Raw genomic sequence first — 17,557 nt, 5'->3', positions numbered from 1 at the left:
TACGCTACACATTGGTATTTATAGCTTTATCTACATAAATACACGAGTATGCACACTCGTTCATACAAATGTATATAACTATGACTGTATAAATGCACACCCTTCTATGTAATGCCCCATCACTTTTTGTTTATTAAGTTTGTATCATATTATTTTGCACTGTATTGTAATACATTGTGCTTTGTTTAGTAGAGAGGGGGTCGGTCCTTGTAACAGTTAAAGAGAGTGTCTTGGTCAGATACCAGAGACAAATAAATTAACAACATTTTACCATAGTGAGAAACCATCAAATATCTTCTATATTTTTAATATCAATCATCATCATCATTGTTTAGCGTCCGCTTTCCATGCTGGCATGGGTTGGACGGTTCAACTGGGGTCTGGGAAGGCAGAAGGCTGCACCAGGCTCCAGTCTGATCTGGCAATGTTTCTACAGCTGGATGCCCTTCCTAACACCAAATCAGTAGAGAAGAATTCAATGAAATAAGAACCAGTTATATACTCGGATTGACTGAATCAACAGTATATATTCTTCACAGACTCATGATGTTTTATGCTAATTTTATCAAGCAGGGAGAACCTACAAAGGTAATGGAGACTATTTCCCTTCCTCTGACTATCTCATAAAAGAAAAGTAAAAAAATCAACATCATATTATTATTACCAAAACAGAAAGTTGGCAGAATTGTTAATACACTGCAAAAAGGGCCTAGCAGTATTTTGTCAATCTTTACATTCTGAGTTCAAACTCTGCAGAGGCCAACTTTACCTTTTATCATTTTGGGGCCAATAAAGTAAAGTTGAACACTAAGGTTAGCATAATCGACTTAATCCCTCTTCTAAAATTGCTGGCCTTGTGCCAAAATCTGAAACCCTTATTATTCATCATCATCATCATCATTGTTTAACGTCCGTTCTTCATGCTAGCATGGGTTGGACGGTTCAACCGGGGATCTGGGAAGCCAGAAGGCTACACCAGGCTCCAGTCTTATCTGGCAATGTTTCTACAGCTGGATGCCCTTCCTAACGCCAACCACTCCGTGAGTGTAGTGGGTGCTTTATTATTATTATTATTATTATTAAAATCAAAATTAAAAGAAGAGTGCCGTTGTTATCTAGTGAACGATATTTCGACATCTTGTGTGTCTTCAACAGGTTCAAAAAATAAATTTGTCAATCTACTTCATTTTGGTTAATACAGAAAGGATTGAGGTAACCCCTCCTGAATATATAGAGTCAAAATGGCACTCTTCTTTTAATTTTGACTCTATATCTTCAGGAGGAGTTACCTCAATCTTTTCTATATTATTATTATTATTATTATTATTATTATTATTATTATTGTTATTATTATTATTATTATTACTATTATTATTATTATTATTATCTATTATTATTATTATTATTATTATTATTATTATTATTATTCAGTAGTTTTATTTTTATAGCGTGCTTTCACTTCACTACCGAGCGCAGCTCTGTGTGCCTTGGGTATGTGCTGTGATTTGTTGTGATGCTCTGATGGTTATTGTATGGAAAGTGTTCTGCGTAGGATGTGTGCAGTGCCTAGTAGTGCAATTTTCTGTATGTTATATGTGTTTGTAAGTCCTGGTGTTTTTGTTATGTATTTGTCTGAATATTTTTTTATCATGCCTTTTTTTTATATTATTATTATCATTATTATTATTATTATTATTATTATTATCATTATTATTATTATTGCAAATATGAAGAGCTTTCTCCCTAATCATTTAAAAGTTTGTCAAAATCGTTTTCTTTTCTTGCGAATGCTGAGACCTTTACCAAACCATCCTGGAATTGAACGAGATCGAGACTGAGTGTATAATTTACCTTGCGAAGAAGACTTAAAACTAGCATCTACTTCTTCACCTTCCCCCTCTTCTTTGCAGAGGTCTGCAACCGGTTGAGCAGATTCTGTTTTGATATGAACACTATTGGCTGCTGAAACACGATCACCAGACTCTGCATTATTCGAACTGGAATGACCCACTCCATCATCATCATCATCATCATCATCATCATCATCTTGCAGAGCTAACAACTTAGAGAACTTCACTTTGTTATAAAAACAACTAACACAATAACGAGGAGTAGTAGTAGTAATAGTAGTAGTAGTAGTAGTAGTAGTAGTAGTAGGTTTGGAAGTCGTATTTCTTTGAGATTCGTTAGTTTGGTTGCTGCTATTACTCTCACTACTACCACTACTGCTACAAATACTACTACTACTACTGCTATTGCTACTAGTGTTACAAAACTTTGGTAATGATTTAGAGCTGTGCAAAGATTCAAAATTAGGACGATAGTCCACGTTACATTTACTGTTGGCTAATTGTTCGTCTTGGCACACGGTAGGTTTGCAATCAGCCAATGCCGGGGGTTGACTGACTACAAAACCAGCAGCTTCGACAAGAGTGTGAAACTGATTCCAAGCAAGATAATCATGCTCCATCAAGATATTTGCAACTGAGCACCAAGGCAAAGGGAGGGACTTTTTCTGTACGGTGTTTAAGGAACATGGAAAATTCCTTTGCCGCCGGCGGCAATAGGAATGGTCTTTATCACAAGAGTTCTTAAGAAAACATAGCGTACATTCACTGCTGTCAACAAACCTACAACTACACATATTGCTTTTCAAAGTTAATTTTAAATTCGTGTTCTCATAACTGGAGTCTAAGGCGTTGGGTAGGTGGTGTTTGTCATGTGGGAAATTCTTTTCAGATGAACTTTGCAAAGATGATAGTGCTTGGCAAGAATGTTGGCTTTGGATTTCGGTTTTAATGGAAGATATCACGGCAGGAGATGATTGTTCAGTTTCCTTACTCTGCATAGATTCAGAATTCGATTTCTTGGACTTTATACAAAATTTTTCCTTCATGGAGTCAGGCACTTTAAGTTGTTTAGAAGTGGTACTCTTGTATTCATGGGCACGTAAAGGGACAGCAAAACGGAACATAGGATCCTTTTCCCTGTTGCAAAATATAATTGAAAACACATATGTATATATAAATATACCGTAAACACACATACACATACATTATACACACATACACACACACACCAGTATATGAACTCAGAAATATATAATCTTATATATTTCTGTCTACCAAATCCATTCACAGGTTAGACCCAAGGCTATAGTAGAAGAGACTTGTTCAAAATGTTATGCAGTGGAACTGAACCCAAAACCATGATGTTGGGAAACAATCTCCATAACCCCAAACCATGCCTGCATTTTATGTATGTGTGTACTTTTACTCTTACAATCACACACACACACACACACACACACATACATACATAGGCACAGGAGTGGCTGCGTGGTAAGAAGCTTCGTTCCCAACCACATGGTTCTGGGTTCAGTCCCACTGCATGGCACCTTGGGCTATACTATAGCCTCGGTCGACCAAAGCCTTGTGAGTTGATTTGGTAGACGGAAACTGAAAGAAGCCTGTCGTATATGTGTGTGTGTGTGTATATATATATATATATATTCATAAATAAGGGTGAAAAATTAGATATTAATTTAATAATACCATCAGTTTAACACCAAGTGGCTTAGCACATAAAAAAACAGGGAGACAATACAAATTTATACATAAATATAAGAGAGTTACCGTTAAGTGGTTAACTCTAGTGCTCTTACCATGCTTTTGGCGGGGAACCTGAACCACAACTATGTATGCAATCGATTGGACCGCATGGGTATTGACGCTCGTGAGGGTCTAATAAATTGTATCGAAGACAAATGCTGCTGATGATTTATAGATAAATATGTGAGTATAATTGCATATTATATTGATAAAGAAACAATTGTTCAGCATTAATCTATCTTTTCGTTGTATTTCACTTTCCTTACATTGAAGGTAATGTTATTTCTTTGTGGAAACAACTTCGGTGGCTATACCAGAATAAGGAGCTATTTTTAGCACTAGAGTTAACCACTTAACAGTAACTCTCTTATATATATATATAAATTGTTAAACACTGTTTTGCATGAGGTCAAGGTGTTACTTTAGCTGTGTAAAACATTGTGTTGCATTATCCAGACTGGAATGAATAACAGAATTGACCTGATCAATTGAAATGCTTGAAGGCAGTGCTTCAGTAAAATGACAATTAAATTACTGAAATCACTTGTGTGTGTGTGTGTGTGTGTGTGTGTGTTTGTGAGAGAGAGAGAGAGAGAGAGAGAAAGAGTGTGTGTGTGTGTGTGCATATGTGTGTGTGTGTGCATATATGTGTGTGTGAGTGTATGTGTAGACCTATCAAGCCAAGTGAGACGGTAGTCGTGTCCAATGCCAGTGTCAAGTCAATGGCACCTGTGTCAGTGGCACGCAAAAAACACCCACTACACTCTCAGAGTGGTTGATGTTAGGAAGGGCATCCAGCTGTAGAAACCTTGCTAAATCAGATCAGAACTTGGTGCAGCTCCCCTGGCTTACCAGTTTTCAGTCAAACCATCCAACCCATGCCAGCATGGAAAACAGATGTTAAATGATGATATACACACACATGCATGCACGTGTGTGTGTATGTGTGTGTGTGCATGTGTATATATATATTAAGGCGGCGAGCTGGCAGAACCGTTAGCACGCCGGGCGAAATGCGTAGCCGTATTTCGTCTACCATTATGTTCCGAGTTCAAATTCCGCCGAGGTCGACTTTGCCTTTCATCCTTTCGGGGTCGATAAATTAAGTACCAGTTATGCACTGGGGTCGATATAATCGACTTAAATTCGTTTGTCTGTTCTTGTTTGTCCCCTCTATGTTTAGCCCCTTGTGGGTAGTAAAGAAACATATATATATATATATATATCATCATCATCATCATTTAACGTCCGCTTTCCATGCTAGCATGGGTTGGACGATCTGACTGAGGACTGGCAACCAGATGGCTGCACCAGGCGCCAATCTGATCTGGCAGAGTTTCTACAGGTGGATGACCTTCCTAACGCCAACCACTCCGAGAGTGTAGTGAGTGCTTTTACGTGCCACTGGCACGATATATATATATGTGAATGTAACTAATGAAATATGATAAAACACATTACCTTAAATATTCAGTAATTTTCCACCCTAATTTTTTCATTATTTGATCCATGACATCATCACATCTTCCTTTTTAAGAAAAAGAAGAAAAAAACAATAACTTACAAATATAATAAATAAAATATCAATGAACATAAACTATTTATACGATATAAATAGCTACATAACCCCAGCCACATGACTTATAGGGAGAGGAGGTGAAACTGAAACTATATTCATGTATGTATCATGTGGACATTGATGACATGAAAGAAATGGTGGGTGGGTAGGTAGGTAAGTAGGTAGGTGGATAAGCTGTTTAGTTTTAACATTTTTTTTTTATATTGCATAAATAACGGATACACATTTTACATTATAAGTTTATCTAATTCTGTTCTGAAAGAAAGCATAGTACGTTGAAATATATCTCACCATTGATCTTTAAAGTTGCACAGACATCTTTTGGTGTCCATTGTAAATTTACAATAAAAAGTTTGGGTCGTTTTGAAGGTTTTCTGTCCATACACCATAGACAAGTGTATTTCTTTAGTACCTAAGAACATTTAGGAAAAGCAAAAAAAAACTGTAAAATTTTACATTTATTAGTTTTAATATTTTTTTCTTCTTTTTAAACTATTTAAGAGTTAAATAGAAAATATTCTAAAAATGGTGTTTACTGAATTTTTTTTTTTTCAGTTTTACATTGGTCTTTAGAGGTAAAAATGTCTATGAAGGGTTTTGTTGATTAAACATTTGTGGTAGCTATTCAAATGTTTAGTAAGTAAATTTTTTTTTTATGATGATGATGATGATGTTATCATTATTATTACTATTATTCTTTTCTACTCAAGGCACAAGGCCCGAAATTTTTTGGGAGGGGACCAATTGATTAGATCAACTCCAGTACGCAACTGGTATTTAATTTATTGACTCCAAAAGGATGAAAGGCAAAGTCGACCTGGGAAGAATTTGAACTCAGAACATAAAGACAGATGAAATACTGCAAAGCATTTCGCCCAGCATACTAATGTTTCTGTCAGCTCGCTGCCCTATCTTTATATATAAAAGTGAGGTTGTGTGCTGTCTGTCTCCTATGATTTAGATTCCTAACTACTCCCACATTTTGCAGTGCAGTTTAACCAAAACCGGGTATCTTATAGTCGTGATTCATATCGAGCCCTTCTGGGTATTAGCACGCATCTACGATGAGTCTACGATTTTAAAAAAAATTTACCATCAATTTTTCCCATTTTTAATGCATTTTTGGCATATATAAGGGAAGTAACTCTCTAAAAATTTATTATTAAATCTCAGAACATAAAAAGCTACAGTAAGACCCCCCCCCCTTTGTGGTTAGCCATATTGAGATGACTATTATACTTTACATCTCTAAAAATGCTTATATAGTTATTTTCCTTACAAACCCGAGCAACGCTGGGCGATACTGCTAGTTATTACTATTATTGTTATAAAAATGGTAAGCATTGAAACAGAACATATCCTTAGACAACAAAAACAAAAAATAACTATAAGTTACAACAACCTTCAAACTGGTTCCAAGGCACAAAATAACATCACAGTTTTTGGCTGCTGCTGCAGCCTCTTTCCACCGGTATGGAGAACACAGGCGCCCTTTCTCACCAAAATGGACAATAGTGTCACTAAGAAGGTTTTTACAGAAGTGACAGCGTCGGGATGTATGATGCCTGCGTACACCTGTCTTCTCGGTGACATCAAACAGGCGCAGGTATTCTTTAAAAGGTTTACATTTGTAACACATCTGGAAAAAAATGAAAAGAGAGAAAACAATAAATTTGGGGGGAGAGGACCAATAAAAAGCAATGAAATTTTTGGGGAGAGGACCAATCGATTAGATCGACTCCAGTACGCAACTGGTACTTAATTTATCAACTCCAAAAGGATGAAAGGCAAAGTTGACCTGGGCAGAATTTGAACTCAGAACACAAAGACAGATGAAATACTGCAAAGCATTTTGCCCAGCGTGCATTAAGTATATAATATATATATTGGGTTGTCCGGAAAGTTCATGCCGATTTTTAAAGGAAAGAAAAAGGTCAATAAATACTTGCCATTACATTTTCAATCAACCAAATATGAACCATTTTGTTACACAATGCGTCTCCATCTTTCCTTTAACTTGAAAATACCCTCTTCCTAGAAATGAGGTGGTTTCATGGCAAAGAATTCATCAAGGTATCTTTTTACGTCATCCAAGGAATTGAAATTTTTATCATTAAGACTATTCTGCAGAGACCTGAATAAGTGGAAATCCGAAGGAGCAATATCTGGTGAATATGAAGGGTGGGGTAACACATCCCAACCAAGCTGCAGCAATTTTTGTCTGGTTCCCAAAGCATCAAGTACTGAAAATGAACTTTCTTATCTTCCATTTTAAAGGGTTACAGAATTAACACAGGTCATAGGAACATAAACCTTCTTCCATGAAAAGATAGCTTAAACTGTGCTCTAAATGGAGGTGTAGTCAAATCCTATTTTATGAACTCAACCATGTTCTAAAATAACTCGAAAGGTAAGCTACAATAAATCAGCACAAACTTTCCAGACAACCCAATATTTTTTTATAAATATAATATACATAATATATCGGATTCCCAAATGACAATGTAACCTTCATATAATTAAGGTATCCTCAGCCTACTGAGTAGCAAAGTAATTATTATATCAGAGGATCTGCAAGCTAGGCAACATATGTAGTCTTGATTTTACCTGTTCCACTCCCGCAATTTAGATATCATCATCATCATCGTTTAGTGTCCGTTTTCCATACTAGCATGGGTTGGACAGTTCAACTGGGGTCTGTGAAGCCGGAAGGCTTCATCAGGCCTAGTCAGATCTGGCAGTGTTTCTACGGCTGGATGCCCTTCCTAACGCCAACCACTCCGTGAGTGTAGTGGGTGCGTTTTACATGCCACCCACACAGGTGCCAGACAGAGCTGGCAAACGGGCACGAACGGATGGTGCTTTTTATGTGCCACAATGTTTATATATGTATTACATGAGATATATAACACATGTATCAATTTTTGTTTGACTCAGGGTCAATTGTCTTTTAAGGAAAAATATTCAGTTGACTGAATCAACCTCAGCTTATTATTGGGACTTATGCCCTTATGACAGGACTTCTGTTGGGTAGCTTCTCTTTCTAGAAACTCTTACTATTCTGAAAAAAATGATTAGTGTGGTTAGTATACTAACATTTGGATAATGTAGGCTGGAACACATTATACCAAGCAGAAAAAGGCATAGTAATAGCAGGAACACTTAAGATCGCAGATCTACTCAATCAGGTGTGACCTGCGATTCAAGAAGACAACTTATATTTATTTCAGTGACTGTGAGTGGAATACAAGCTCTGAACATATAGACAGCAAACTGGGAGAGGTTAGCAGAAGTATATTAGATGACTAAAGAGAAAGATGGGGGGGGGGGTGATAGATGGTGCAGACATAGCTGTGTAATTAAGAAGTTTGCAATCACATGGTTCTGGGTTCACTTCCACTGTATGACACTTAGGGTAGTGTTGTTCAACATAGCCTTGGACTGACCAATGCTTTGTGAGTGGCATTTGGAAACTGTGTGGAAGATCCTAATACATATATCATCCTCATCATTGTTTTAACGTCCACTTTTCCATGCGTCTATGGACCAAACAAAATTTACTGAGTCAGACATGTTTACACAGAAGATTGGAAACAAAGGACATTGCTTGAATGATGGTGATGCTCATTTACAAATATTACTTGATGTCAAGGTATGGAGAAACACTCACACATAGATATATATGAATGATGGATTTCTTTCAGTTTCCATCAAGCAAAATTCACCCACAAGGCTTTGGTTGACCCAAAGCAATCTCCTAATATAATAATGAGCATAGTGCTTTAATATATTTGTGTATGTGTATATATATATATTTGTTCAAAATTAGAGTAGGAGTAGGACAGAGCAGGAGAAAGAGTAGTATAAGTGAAAGGAGAGGAGAGAAAATAGTAATTCAGTGAAGGAGAAGTAGTGAGAATAATAGCCCAGACTGAGAGAGGGTGAGAGAAAGTAATAGCAATGGAGAAAGGAAGGGGTGAAAAAAAAATCAGCATTTCAACTCTGTGTAAGTATATAAAAGAGAGCTGTGTGAATGTTTGTGGGGGGGGGGTTACATGTGTGCAGTGGAAATGGGATGGTGAACGTCCAACACTGAAAAGAAAAATCAAACAGCATTTCAACTCTGTGTATATGTGTGTGCATGTACAAGAGAAGTATGTGAATGTTTGTATGTGTGATTATTAAGTATCTTGTTTTGTACCTTATTTATATATAAAATACTACAATTAGCCGTCATTTTTGCCGGCACACAGGGTCAGCTAGTACATTACTACATATGCTTTATATGCACTTTTGACAAGTTGTGGTGCACCTGAGGACTGTATACAATAATTTCATTATTATTATTATTATTATTATAATGTACATCAGTGAAACATTTATAGGATGGTATTTGTTCTGCATGAGTTGTACAATTATTTTCTTGTCACTTTCATCAATGTGGATGCAGTGAACCAGTGATTGATACCTGTAACTAATTATGAGATTGTTCACGAAATGTGATGATATAAAATAAACCTTTCGACTATGAGCACAAGTCCTGGATTTTGTGAGGAGAGGGACAGTTGATCACAGTGACCCCAGTACTCAAGTGGTACTTGATTTATTGACTCTGAAAGGATGAAAGGTAAAGTCAACCTCGGCAGAATTTGAACTCAGAATGTAGCAGCAGATGAAATACAGCTAAGCATTTCGCCTGGCATGCTAACAATTCTGCCAGTTTGCTGCCTTACGATGATATAAAACAATGATAAAATAAAGCTTAAAAAAACTTGCAAGAGTCTCACCTCTAAGTACATATTGCCGTGAACCTCAGATAAGATTCTTTTCGAGAGACCACTTCTGAGATGAAGTCCATCGCAATTCTGGGATACAACATGTTTTAACTGCAGTTCACAGGAAGCAAAAGAAAAAGAAAGAAAAATAGAATTGGAAACGAAAAAAACGAAGCAATGTTTTACAGAAAACAGAAATTTGCCATTTTAACTACATCAACGTAAATTACAAGTAATAACTTACCTTGCCATGCTTGTAAAGCGTTAGCAGACCCATGTGTGTTTTGGTTGGTTCTGCATCAGTAAATTGTTGAGGCCTACAAAAATAACAAATTAAACATTTACATTATTATTGAGAAGAAAAGAAAATGACAGACACTGTATTGCAGTCAGTAACATGGTCACCTACAAACCAAGTCCTGTCGGTGGTCTTGTTGGTCATTCCTATCTCAAATCAGTTCCAATAATAATTTATAGCTTTAAAAATTAAACATTTTGAAATATTTCAGTCAACACTTGTTACAACCCAGTTAAGGCCTGTTGATTTAAGGCAAAAACATTCTTCAATGTAGAAAATAGATTGAATGAATAATATTCAAATGTCACCACATCTGCACTCCACACTCACACACAGACACATACACGTACACACAAAGGGCTTTCACATAGTTTCCACAAATCCCACTCATTACATCATCATCATCATCATCGTTTAACGTCCGTTCTCCATGCTAGCATGGGTTGGACGGTTCGACCGGCGATCTGGGAAGCCGGAAGGCTGCACCAGGCTCCAGTTTTATCTGGCAATGTTTCTGCAGCTGGATGCCCTTCCTAACGCCAACCACTCCGTGAGTGTAGTGGGTGCTTTTTACGTGCCACCTGCACAGGTGCCAGGCGAGGCTGGCAACGGCCACGGTCGGATGGGTGCATTTTACATGCAACCGGCATGGAAGCCAGTCGAGGCGGCACTGGCTTCGGCCACGATTCGGATGGTGCTTTTTACGTGCCGGAAAAACTCGACCAAAGTGCCATGCAATGGGATCAAACCCAGAACCATATGGTTGTGAAACAAATTTTTTAACCACATAGTCAGGCCCACATGAAAGTTGACAACAAATATTTGGGATGATTTTTAAGGTTAATTTTGTGACAATGATGATATTTTTAATCATCATTTGAAATTGTTAAAAATATAAATTATTTTGTGGATTGGTGAGCTAGCAGAATCGCTAGTACAAAATGAACAAAATGCTTAGCAACATTTTTTTCGTGCTTTTTACATTCTGAGTTCAAATCTTGCTGAAGTCAACTTTGCCTTTCATCATTTCAGGGTCAGTAATTAAGTATCAGTTGATCACTGGAAGCAATGTAATCAACTAGTCTCTCCCCAAAAATTGCTGGCTTTGTGCCAAACAAAATCTGAAACTATTATTTTAAAGAATTTTTCAAACATATATTTGTTTTTGTAATTGGTGGTAGAGAGAAAAGTACTCAGGACTCGTGGAAGCATCAAATAACCAATATCCATGAAGATACAAATTAGCTTACTTTAATTCTTGTCCCTTTTGGAGAAGTGTCCATACACCGTTTGGTCCTCTATAGTCAGGAATTGAAGCAGCCTAGTGAAAAGAAAAATTCAAAATGTATTTAAAGATTCATTATATATATATATATTTATATAATACTAACACACACACACACACACACACACACACAATGAACATCTTTCAGTTCCTGCCTATCAAATTTCCTTTAGAGACGAAAATTGCTGAAGGTACTTCACAGTAGGTAACCACTAGCACTAGAGAGGTTGACGTGTCCATGAGAAGACTAAAGAGGTTCTCAACCCTGCAGTGTCTCCATACATTCAAGACACTATGACCAACTAGAAATGAGTAGAAGAGAAAGGAGGTAAGTATGGAGGGTATGCAGTGATTGGCACATGTGGCTGAATTGATGGAAGTGCGACAATGCTGGGGGAGTAATGGAGGAGAGACAGTAATGGAAGCTACATAATTGCTGGTGCACGAAAGACAAATTGTAAAGCATATGATTAAAAATACAAAAATAAACTATAACAAAATCTCTACTCACTGTACTGATTCCTGCTCCAGTATAGACACAGATACCTTTTGACTTCTTAATAGCTTCAGCAAGTTGATCACATTTCTGTTTGAGTACTTCAGCAGAATCTTCAATCTGAAACAAACGATTCAGAATAAACAATAGTCAACACTTTTGGTGCCAACATGTCTGAGACCATCCTTGACAGATAACCTCAGCAGTGTTGAAAATAAAACTTTCATTTTAAAGCCTTTGTATTTAAATTTAAAAAAAACCTTGCACCAAGAATTCACATTAATTTATGTTCCAAACATCATTTTAATGAATAAATTAGTTATTCATTATTACTTTCAAAATTAAGGTGACAAACTGGCAGAATTATTAGCACATTGGGCAAAATGTTTTACGGCATTTCAGCCATCTTTACAGCCTGAGTTCAAATTCCGCTGTGGTTGACTTTACCTTTCATCCTCCTGGGGTCAATAAAATAAGTACCAGTTGAGTACTGGGGTTGATGTAATTGACTTATTCCCTCCCCGATCTTGATGGCCTTATGCCAAAATTAACACATGTAAGGTGTATTTCATAAGAAACATGGTCACAAAAGGGTCAACAAATAAGTTAAATAAAATCTAGAATACTAGGAAACTAATTCAATAAGTGAGTTAACCAATTATCACATAGATATACTTACACATAAGTTGTCACAATTAAAAATCAATAAATGTTAAATCCTGTTAAAGTAAACTATTGAATTGTTATGAGAAAAATTACTTCAGCAAAGGGTCCAGATTATTCGAAACAAATATCAATGGAAATAGTAGTTGTGATACCTGTGCCGGTGGCACATAAAAAGCACCATCCGAACGTGGCTGATGCCAGCGCTGCCTCGACTGGCTTCTGTGCCGGTGGCACATAAAACGCACCAACCGATCATGGCTGATGCCAGACTCCCCTGGCACCTGTGCCGGTGGCACGTAAAAAGCACCCACTACACTCGCGGAGTGGTTGACGTTAAGAAGGGCATCCAGCTGTAGAAACACAGCCAGATCAGACTGGAGCCTGGTGCAGCCTCTTGGCTTCCCAGACCCTGGTCAAACCGTCCAACCCATGCTAGCATGGAAAATGGATGTTAAACGATGATGATGAATTCTGGTCATTCCAGTTTGAGTGACATGAGGAAACCTCTCCAGGGTTGCTTGGTTTACTAGAAACAGTAGTTAAATCTACTTTCAATCACACTTTACCACGTCAAAAGCAGACAGGTACATTGGACAATGTAGTCCTAGATAAACTGTCTGAACAAAAGTTGACTGAAATACCTTTGATCAGAAATTTCTCCCCTTAGGCCTGATCTGTGGCTAAAAAAAAACAAGGTATTGACCAACATACACATAGGTAGTCAGTTCAAATCCACTGCTGTATGTCATTTTGTGTCTCCAAGTAGAGAAATGTATTCTACATTGCCTTAATAGTTGCAAGGAACAAATGAGTACCACCAGATCACCTGGGAATGTTACTTGTGATTGACTGGTATCCTATCCCGGGAGAGATATGTCTATCTTCCACCTAACACCTATTAACACCATATTTACAAAGTCAGAAAACAGCACAGCTCCCATGACTTCAGGAAACATTTTTTCACGCTGAGAGTTGCTGAAGCATGGAACAAACTGCCGGTATCAGTTGTTAGTTGTCGGAGCACTGCATCCTTCAAAACTTCCATGCTTTCTGAGATTCGCCAACACTACACCTGATTTTCTCCCCTCCATACACACACAAGCATGTATCTGACTCATACATTGTTTGCTTTCCAGACATTTTTACATTACTGCATATACTCTGACAAGTTGTGGTGCACCTGAGCACTGTATACAATAATTTCATTATCATTATTTAAACCAAAGCTTGCAATTAGAATGCTTAGAGTTATGCATGTATCACCTGTTTTTTTAAAAAAAGTTAAAAGCTTTATGATAAAACAGATATTGCTAGGGATTAAATTGTTTGTTTGTTACCTCTAATGCTCGTCTTTTTAATTTACATCGAATTTTTGCTCTTTCTACAGCTTTTTTAACAAGATCTGGATTTGTTTCAAGAATTACAGACTCCTCAGCACTTCTTTCTTGTTCAGGCTTCTTTAAGATTTTGTTGATCTTTGAAGAAAAAAGAAAGAAATGTATTAATAATGCATAGTACAAATGAAAAAATTCTATAGATTCTTAATCCTTCATGCATAGGAAAAACCCTCCTAAATCAAGATAAACTGTACTATTTTTAAGAACAAATTCTATAGATTCTTAATCCTTCGTGCATAGGAAAAACCCAACTAAATCAAGATAAACTGTACTTTTTTTAATCCTTTTTTTACATGACTTAGTGAAAGACAGGTAGCATTTCTGGCATATATCAGGACTTCTTTCTGGCTGTAGAGCATACATAAGTCCATGTATATGTATTTGCATAATTGGATTAACATTTAATATTGAAAAACTGGTACATTAAACAAAAATGGTTTGGCTATATTGGCTCCCTTACATTGAGTTGACATCATCTTTTGTCTTCCATCAATGTCAATAAGTATTAGACTGAGGTCAAAATAGTCAACTAAAAAGGAAAAGCCTTAAAAGTGATGCTCCAGTATAGCCACAGACCAATGATTGAATTCAGTAAATACAAAAATAAGGAAGTGATGCATTAGATAATGTAATCTAAGGTATATCTATAGAAAAAAAGAATGGTCACAAATGGATTGCCTCTATTAAAGTTGGCCAAGAGCTAAACAGTAACAACCATATTCATAAAACTACATCGCAAAAACAAGACGTCACCTTCAGAAGGGCCAGAAAACTTTGATCCTAGTTAGTTACAGACTGCAAAACTGAAATGTGACTTACATGTGTGTGTAGTAGCAGTGCAATTCCAAACATGTGACTCACATTGGAGTACTGGTGGTGTGGCTGGGACTGTGATGCTACCACACACACACACACACACACACACACACACACACATATATATATACACATACACACACATATATATATACACATACACACACACATATATATATATATGTGTATATATATATATATATATATATATATATACTTATATATATATATCCATATCTTTATCTCATTTACATTTGACCACTTCTTTTTTGCTGTGCAATATAGCCTATCGTTTCCATAAAAAGAGATAAATATTAATTCTTGTCGTGTGTGTGTGTATATAAATATATATACGTGTGTGTGTGTGGAAGCGCGTCGCTTAGTGGTTAGAGTGTCAGCCTCATGATCGTAAGATTGTGGTTTCGATTCCTGGACCGGGCGACGCGTTGTGTTCTTGAGTAAAACTCTTCATTTCACGTTGCACCAGTCCACTCAGCTGGCAAAAATGAGTAATGCTGTGATGGACTGGCGTCCCGTCCAGCTGGGGAACACATACGCCATTGAAACCGGGAAACCGGGCCCATGAGACTTGCTAGGCTTTAAAAGGGCTCATTTATTTTTTATATCATATATATATATATATATATGCTTGTATATATATGTAATGAAACAATAGTTATACTTTTAATAGTGAAACTATTATGTTTACATAACAACAGACATGTTATAGTTTCACTTTTGACACGTAATACCGCAACCATCTAAGGGATTGCTCCGAGCTCGCATTAGGCAAGATGTTGAAAATTTTTGGGATTCATGAAACTCAATGGACCCTAAGTAGTCCATGCTTAAAATTTGAATGAAATCGGTTGGGTAGTTCTAGAGTGTTAGGGATGTACTCAATACAGACACACACAGACAGAGAGTCATGTTCTCAGTGTTATATTTATGGATAAAACGAGATATAAATAGAAGTTACTTCCCCTTGTTCTATTGACAGTTCTTCACAAAATAAACAATGATTGTTGGACCTTCGGTTGTCTACAAGGTAACTCTGACCAAACAGACAGATCTATAAATAATCAAATGCGTTCTAGCCGTAATCATTCCGTCTATCTTTTTTTTTTCTCTCTAAGATAGTAGAATGTAATTCGATGAGGATTTGATTGTTGCATGTTGAATGAATGACCAAATAAAGAATGCAGTTCTCGCATCTTAGCCGTCACTTAAGAGGAAGGGAAGAGTTCTTTGTGAGAGTCTAGCTCCCTTTATTCATAACAAATTCGACTATTAGGGAAATCAGTAAGCATCACTACAACGGATTTGTATGAAACAAGAAAAGGTCAACTTTATTGGGCGGTGGGGGGGGGGGGTGAGAGAGAGATGGCTATATTTAGATTTGGGAACCCTGAGGATGTAATTAAAAATTCAGTTATTATATATTAACTATGACGATTGACTGCAGAATCAGTAGAGCGACGGACTAACTGCATTTGTATATGGCCACGTACTGCGTTCAAATTTCGCTGAAGTCGACTTTATATCTCGTCTTTCCAGGGCTAATAATTAACTCTTGTGAAGTGCTTGGATCGATGTAATTGGATGCGTCCGTTCCCCCAAAACATGTAGTCAAGTGTTTAAGAAAGATATCGTTATTATAATTACTCAAGAAAAATAATTAAACGCAAATTTCTTGGAATTAACCTCAAGGCCAATATTTAGAGTGGGAGTGTCTTTGTATACCTTTAAGGTAATTATTTTTCATCAAGATCAGGTTTCTGAGCTAATAAGAACACGGCATGGCATTTAACACGTGTAAAAGCAGTCACACACGCATACGTGTTCATTTCAAACTTATGTACGTTAGATATTCAAGCAGAGAAGGTTATCTGAGTGAATCGATTCTCTGTATATTACTGGTACTATGTCATCCTGTCCGCAACGCAAACTGAGGATGATTTAACAATTATACAACGAATAATTATTTATCAATTTACCTATTTCTTTATTACCCACAGAGGGGACAAACAAGGACAGACATAGGTATTAAGTCGATTACATCGACCCCAGTGCGTAACTGGTACTTAATTTATCGACCCCCGAAAGGATGAAAGGTAAAGTCGACCTCGGCGGAATTTTTATTTATCAATTTACCGAGAGCTATTTATCGTACAATATCTCTTTTATAATACTGTACATAGAATAAATTTTTCACTACAGGACTTTTTAGAGAATAAAGATTTTCAAAGCAAAACATTGAACAGAGAGACTACTTCGAAGCGATTTGTATTGTAAAAACAAAAACAACAAAGTTGATTTCACTTTGTAAAGCAATCACACTTCTTCATAATTATACATTGTTAAGTGAAATGAAAAGTGTTCGGTGAAGAATATGTTTTTGATTTTCTACCTGAAATACTCTCTTTCGTGATTCCTGCAGCATTATCATTTGATCGAGGGAATCCGATTTCCGTTTCTGACGCCGAGAGAACATCAGAGGATCTAAATTTTGATACTCGGTCGACGCCATCCTGCTTGTGTGGCCGCTTAACAACATCACTGAACAGGCTTTCTTTTCTTTTTCATTTGCTTGTATCAAAATGTTACTCGATACAATAATGTAATTACAAATAT

The 17,557-nt window shown here is 36.7% G+C and overlaps 1 protein-coding gene across 2 annotated transcripts; it reads right to left on the bottom strand.

Annotated features, from left to right (window-relative positions):
- Positions 1–375: 375 nt before the first annotated feature.
- Positions 376–17,493, bottom strand: LOC115215796 (NAD-dependent protein deacetylase sir-2.1-like). Of its 2 annotated transcripts, XR_005000578.1 has the most exons (11): positions 17,334–17,493; positions 14,048–14,185; positions 12,060–12,164; positions 11,514–11,584; positions 10,210–10,282; positions 9,978–10,076; positions 6,593–6,829; positions 5,482–5,602; positions 5,073–5,139; positions 1,694–2,987; positions 376–886 (listed from the first exon to the last, which is right to left on the bottom strand). XR_005000578.1 is itself a non-coding variant. In XM_029785097.2 (10 exons), the coding sequence occupies exons 1-10, from the start codon at positions 17,478–17,480 to the stop codon at positions 1,763–1,765; spliced, it is 2,283 nt and encodes a 760-aa protein (XP_029640957.2). In that variant the 5' UTR covers positions 17,481–17,493; the 3' UTR covers positions 1,643–1,762. The 2 variants fall into 2 exon arrangements, 1 of the variants encoding a protein (XP_029640957.2); XM_029785097.2 differs by lacking the exon at positions 376–886 and having other exon boundaries at positions 1,643–2,987.
- Positions 17,494–17,557: the final 64 nt, after the last annotated feature.

The sequence above is a fragment of the Octopus sinensis genome, linkage group LG9 (assembly GCF_006345805.1).
Source record: "Octopus sinensis linkage group LG9, ASM634580v1, whole genome shotgun sequence".
Taxonomy (NCBI): Eukaryota; Metazoa; Mollusca; class Cephalopoda; order Octopoda; family Octopodidae; genus Octopus; species Octopus sinensis.
Note: the sequence above shows the minus strand (reverse complement) of the source record. Positions and strands in the feature narration are given on the sequence as shown.

Coding starts and splice junctions, on each gene's coding strand:
- LOC115215796 (XM_029785097.2), bottom strand. CDS start 17,480: ATGTTGTTAAGCGGCCACACAAGCAGGATGGCGTCGACCGAGTATCAA. Junction 14,186..17,333: donor CACGAAAGAGAGTATTTCAG/GTAGAAAATCAA, acceptor TTTTCTTCAAAG/ATCAACAAAATCTTAAAGAA. Junction 5,603..6,592: donor GCCTTGGAACCAGTTTGAAG/GTTGTTGTAACT, acceptor AAATGTTCTTAG/GTACTAAAGAAATACACTTG.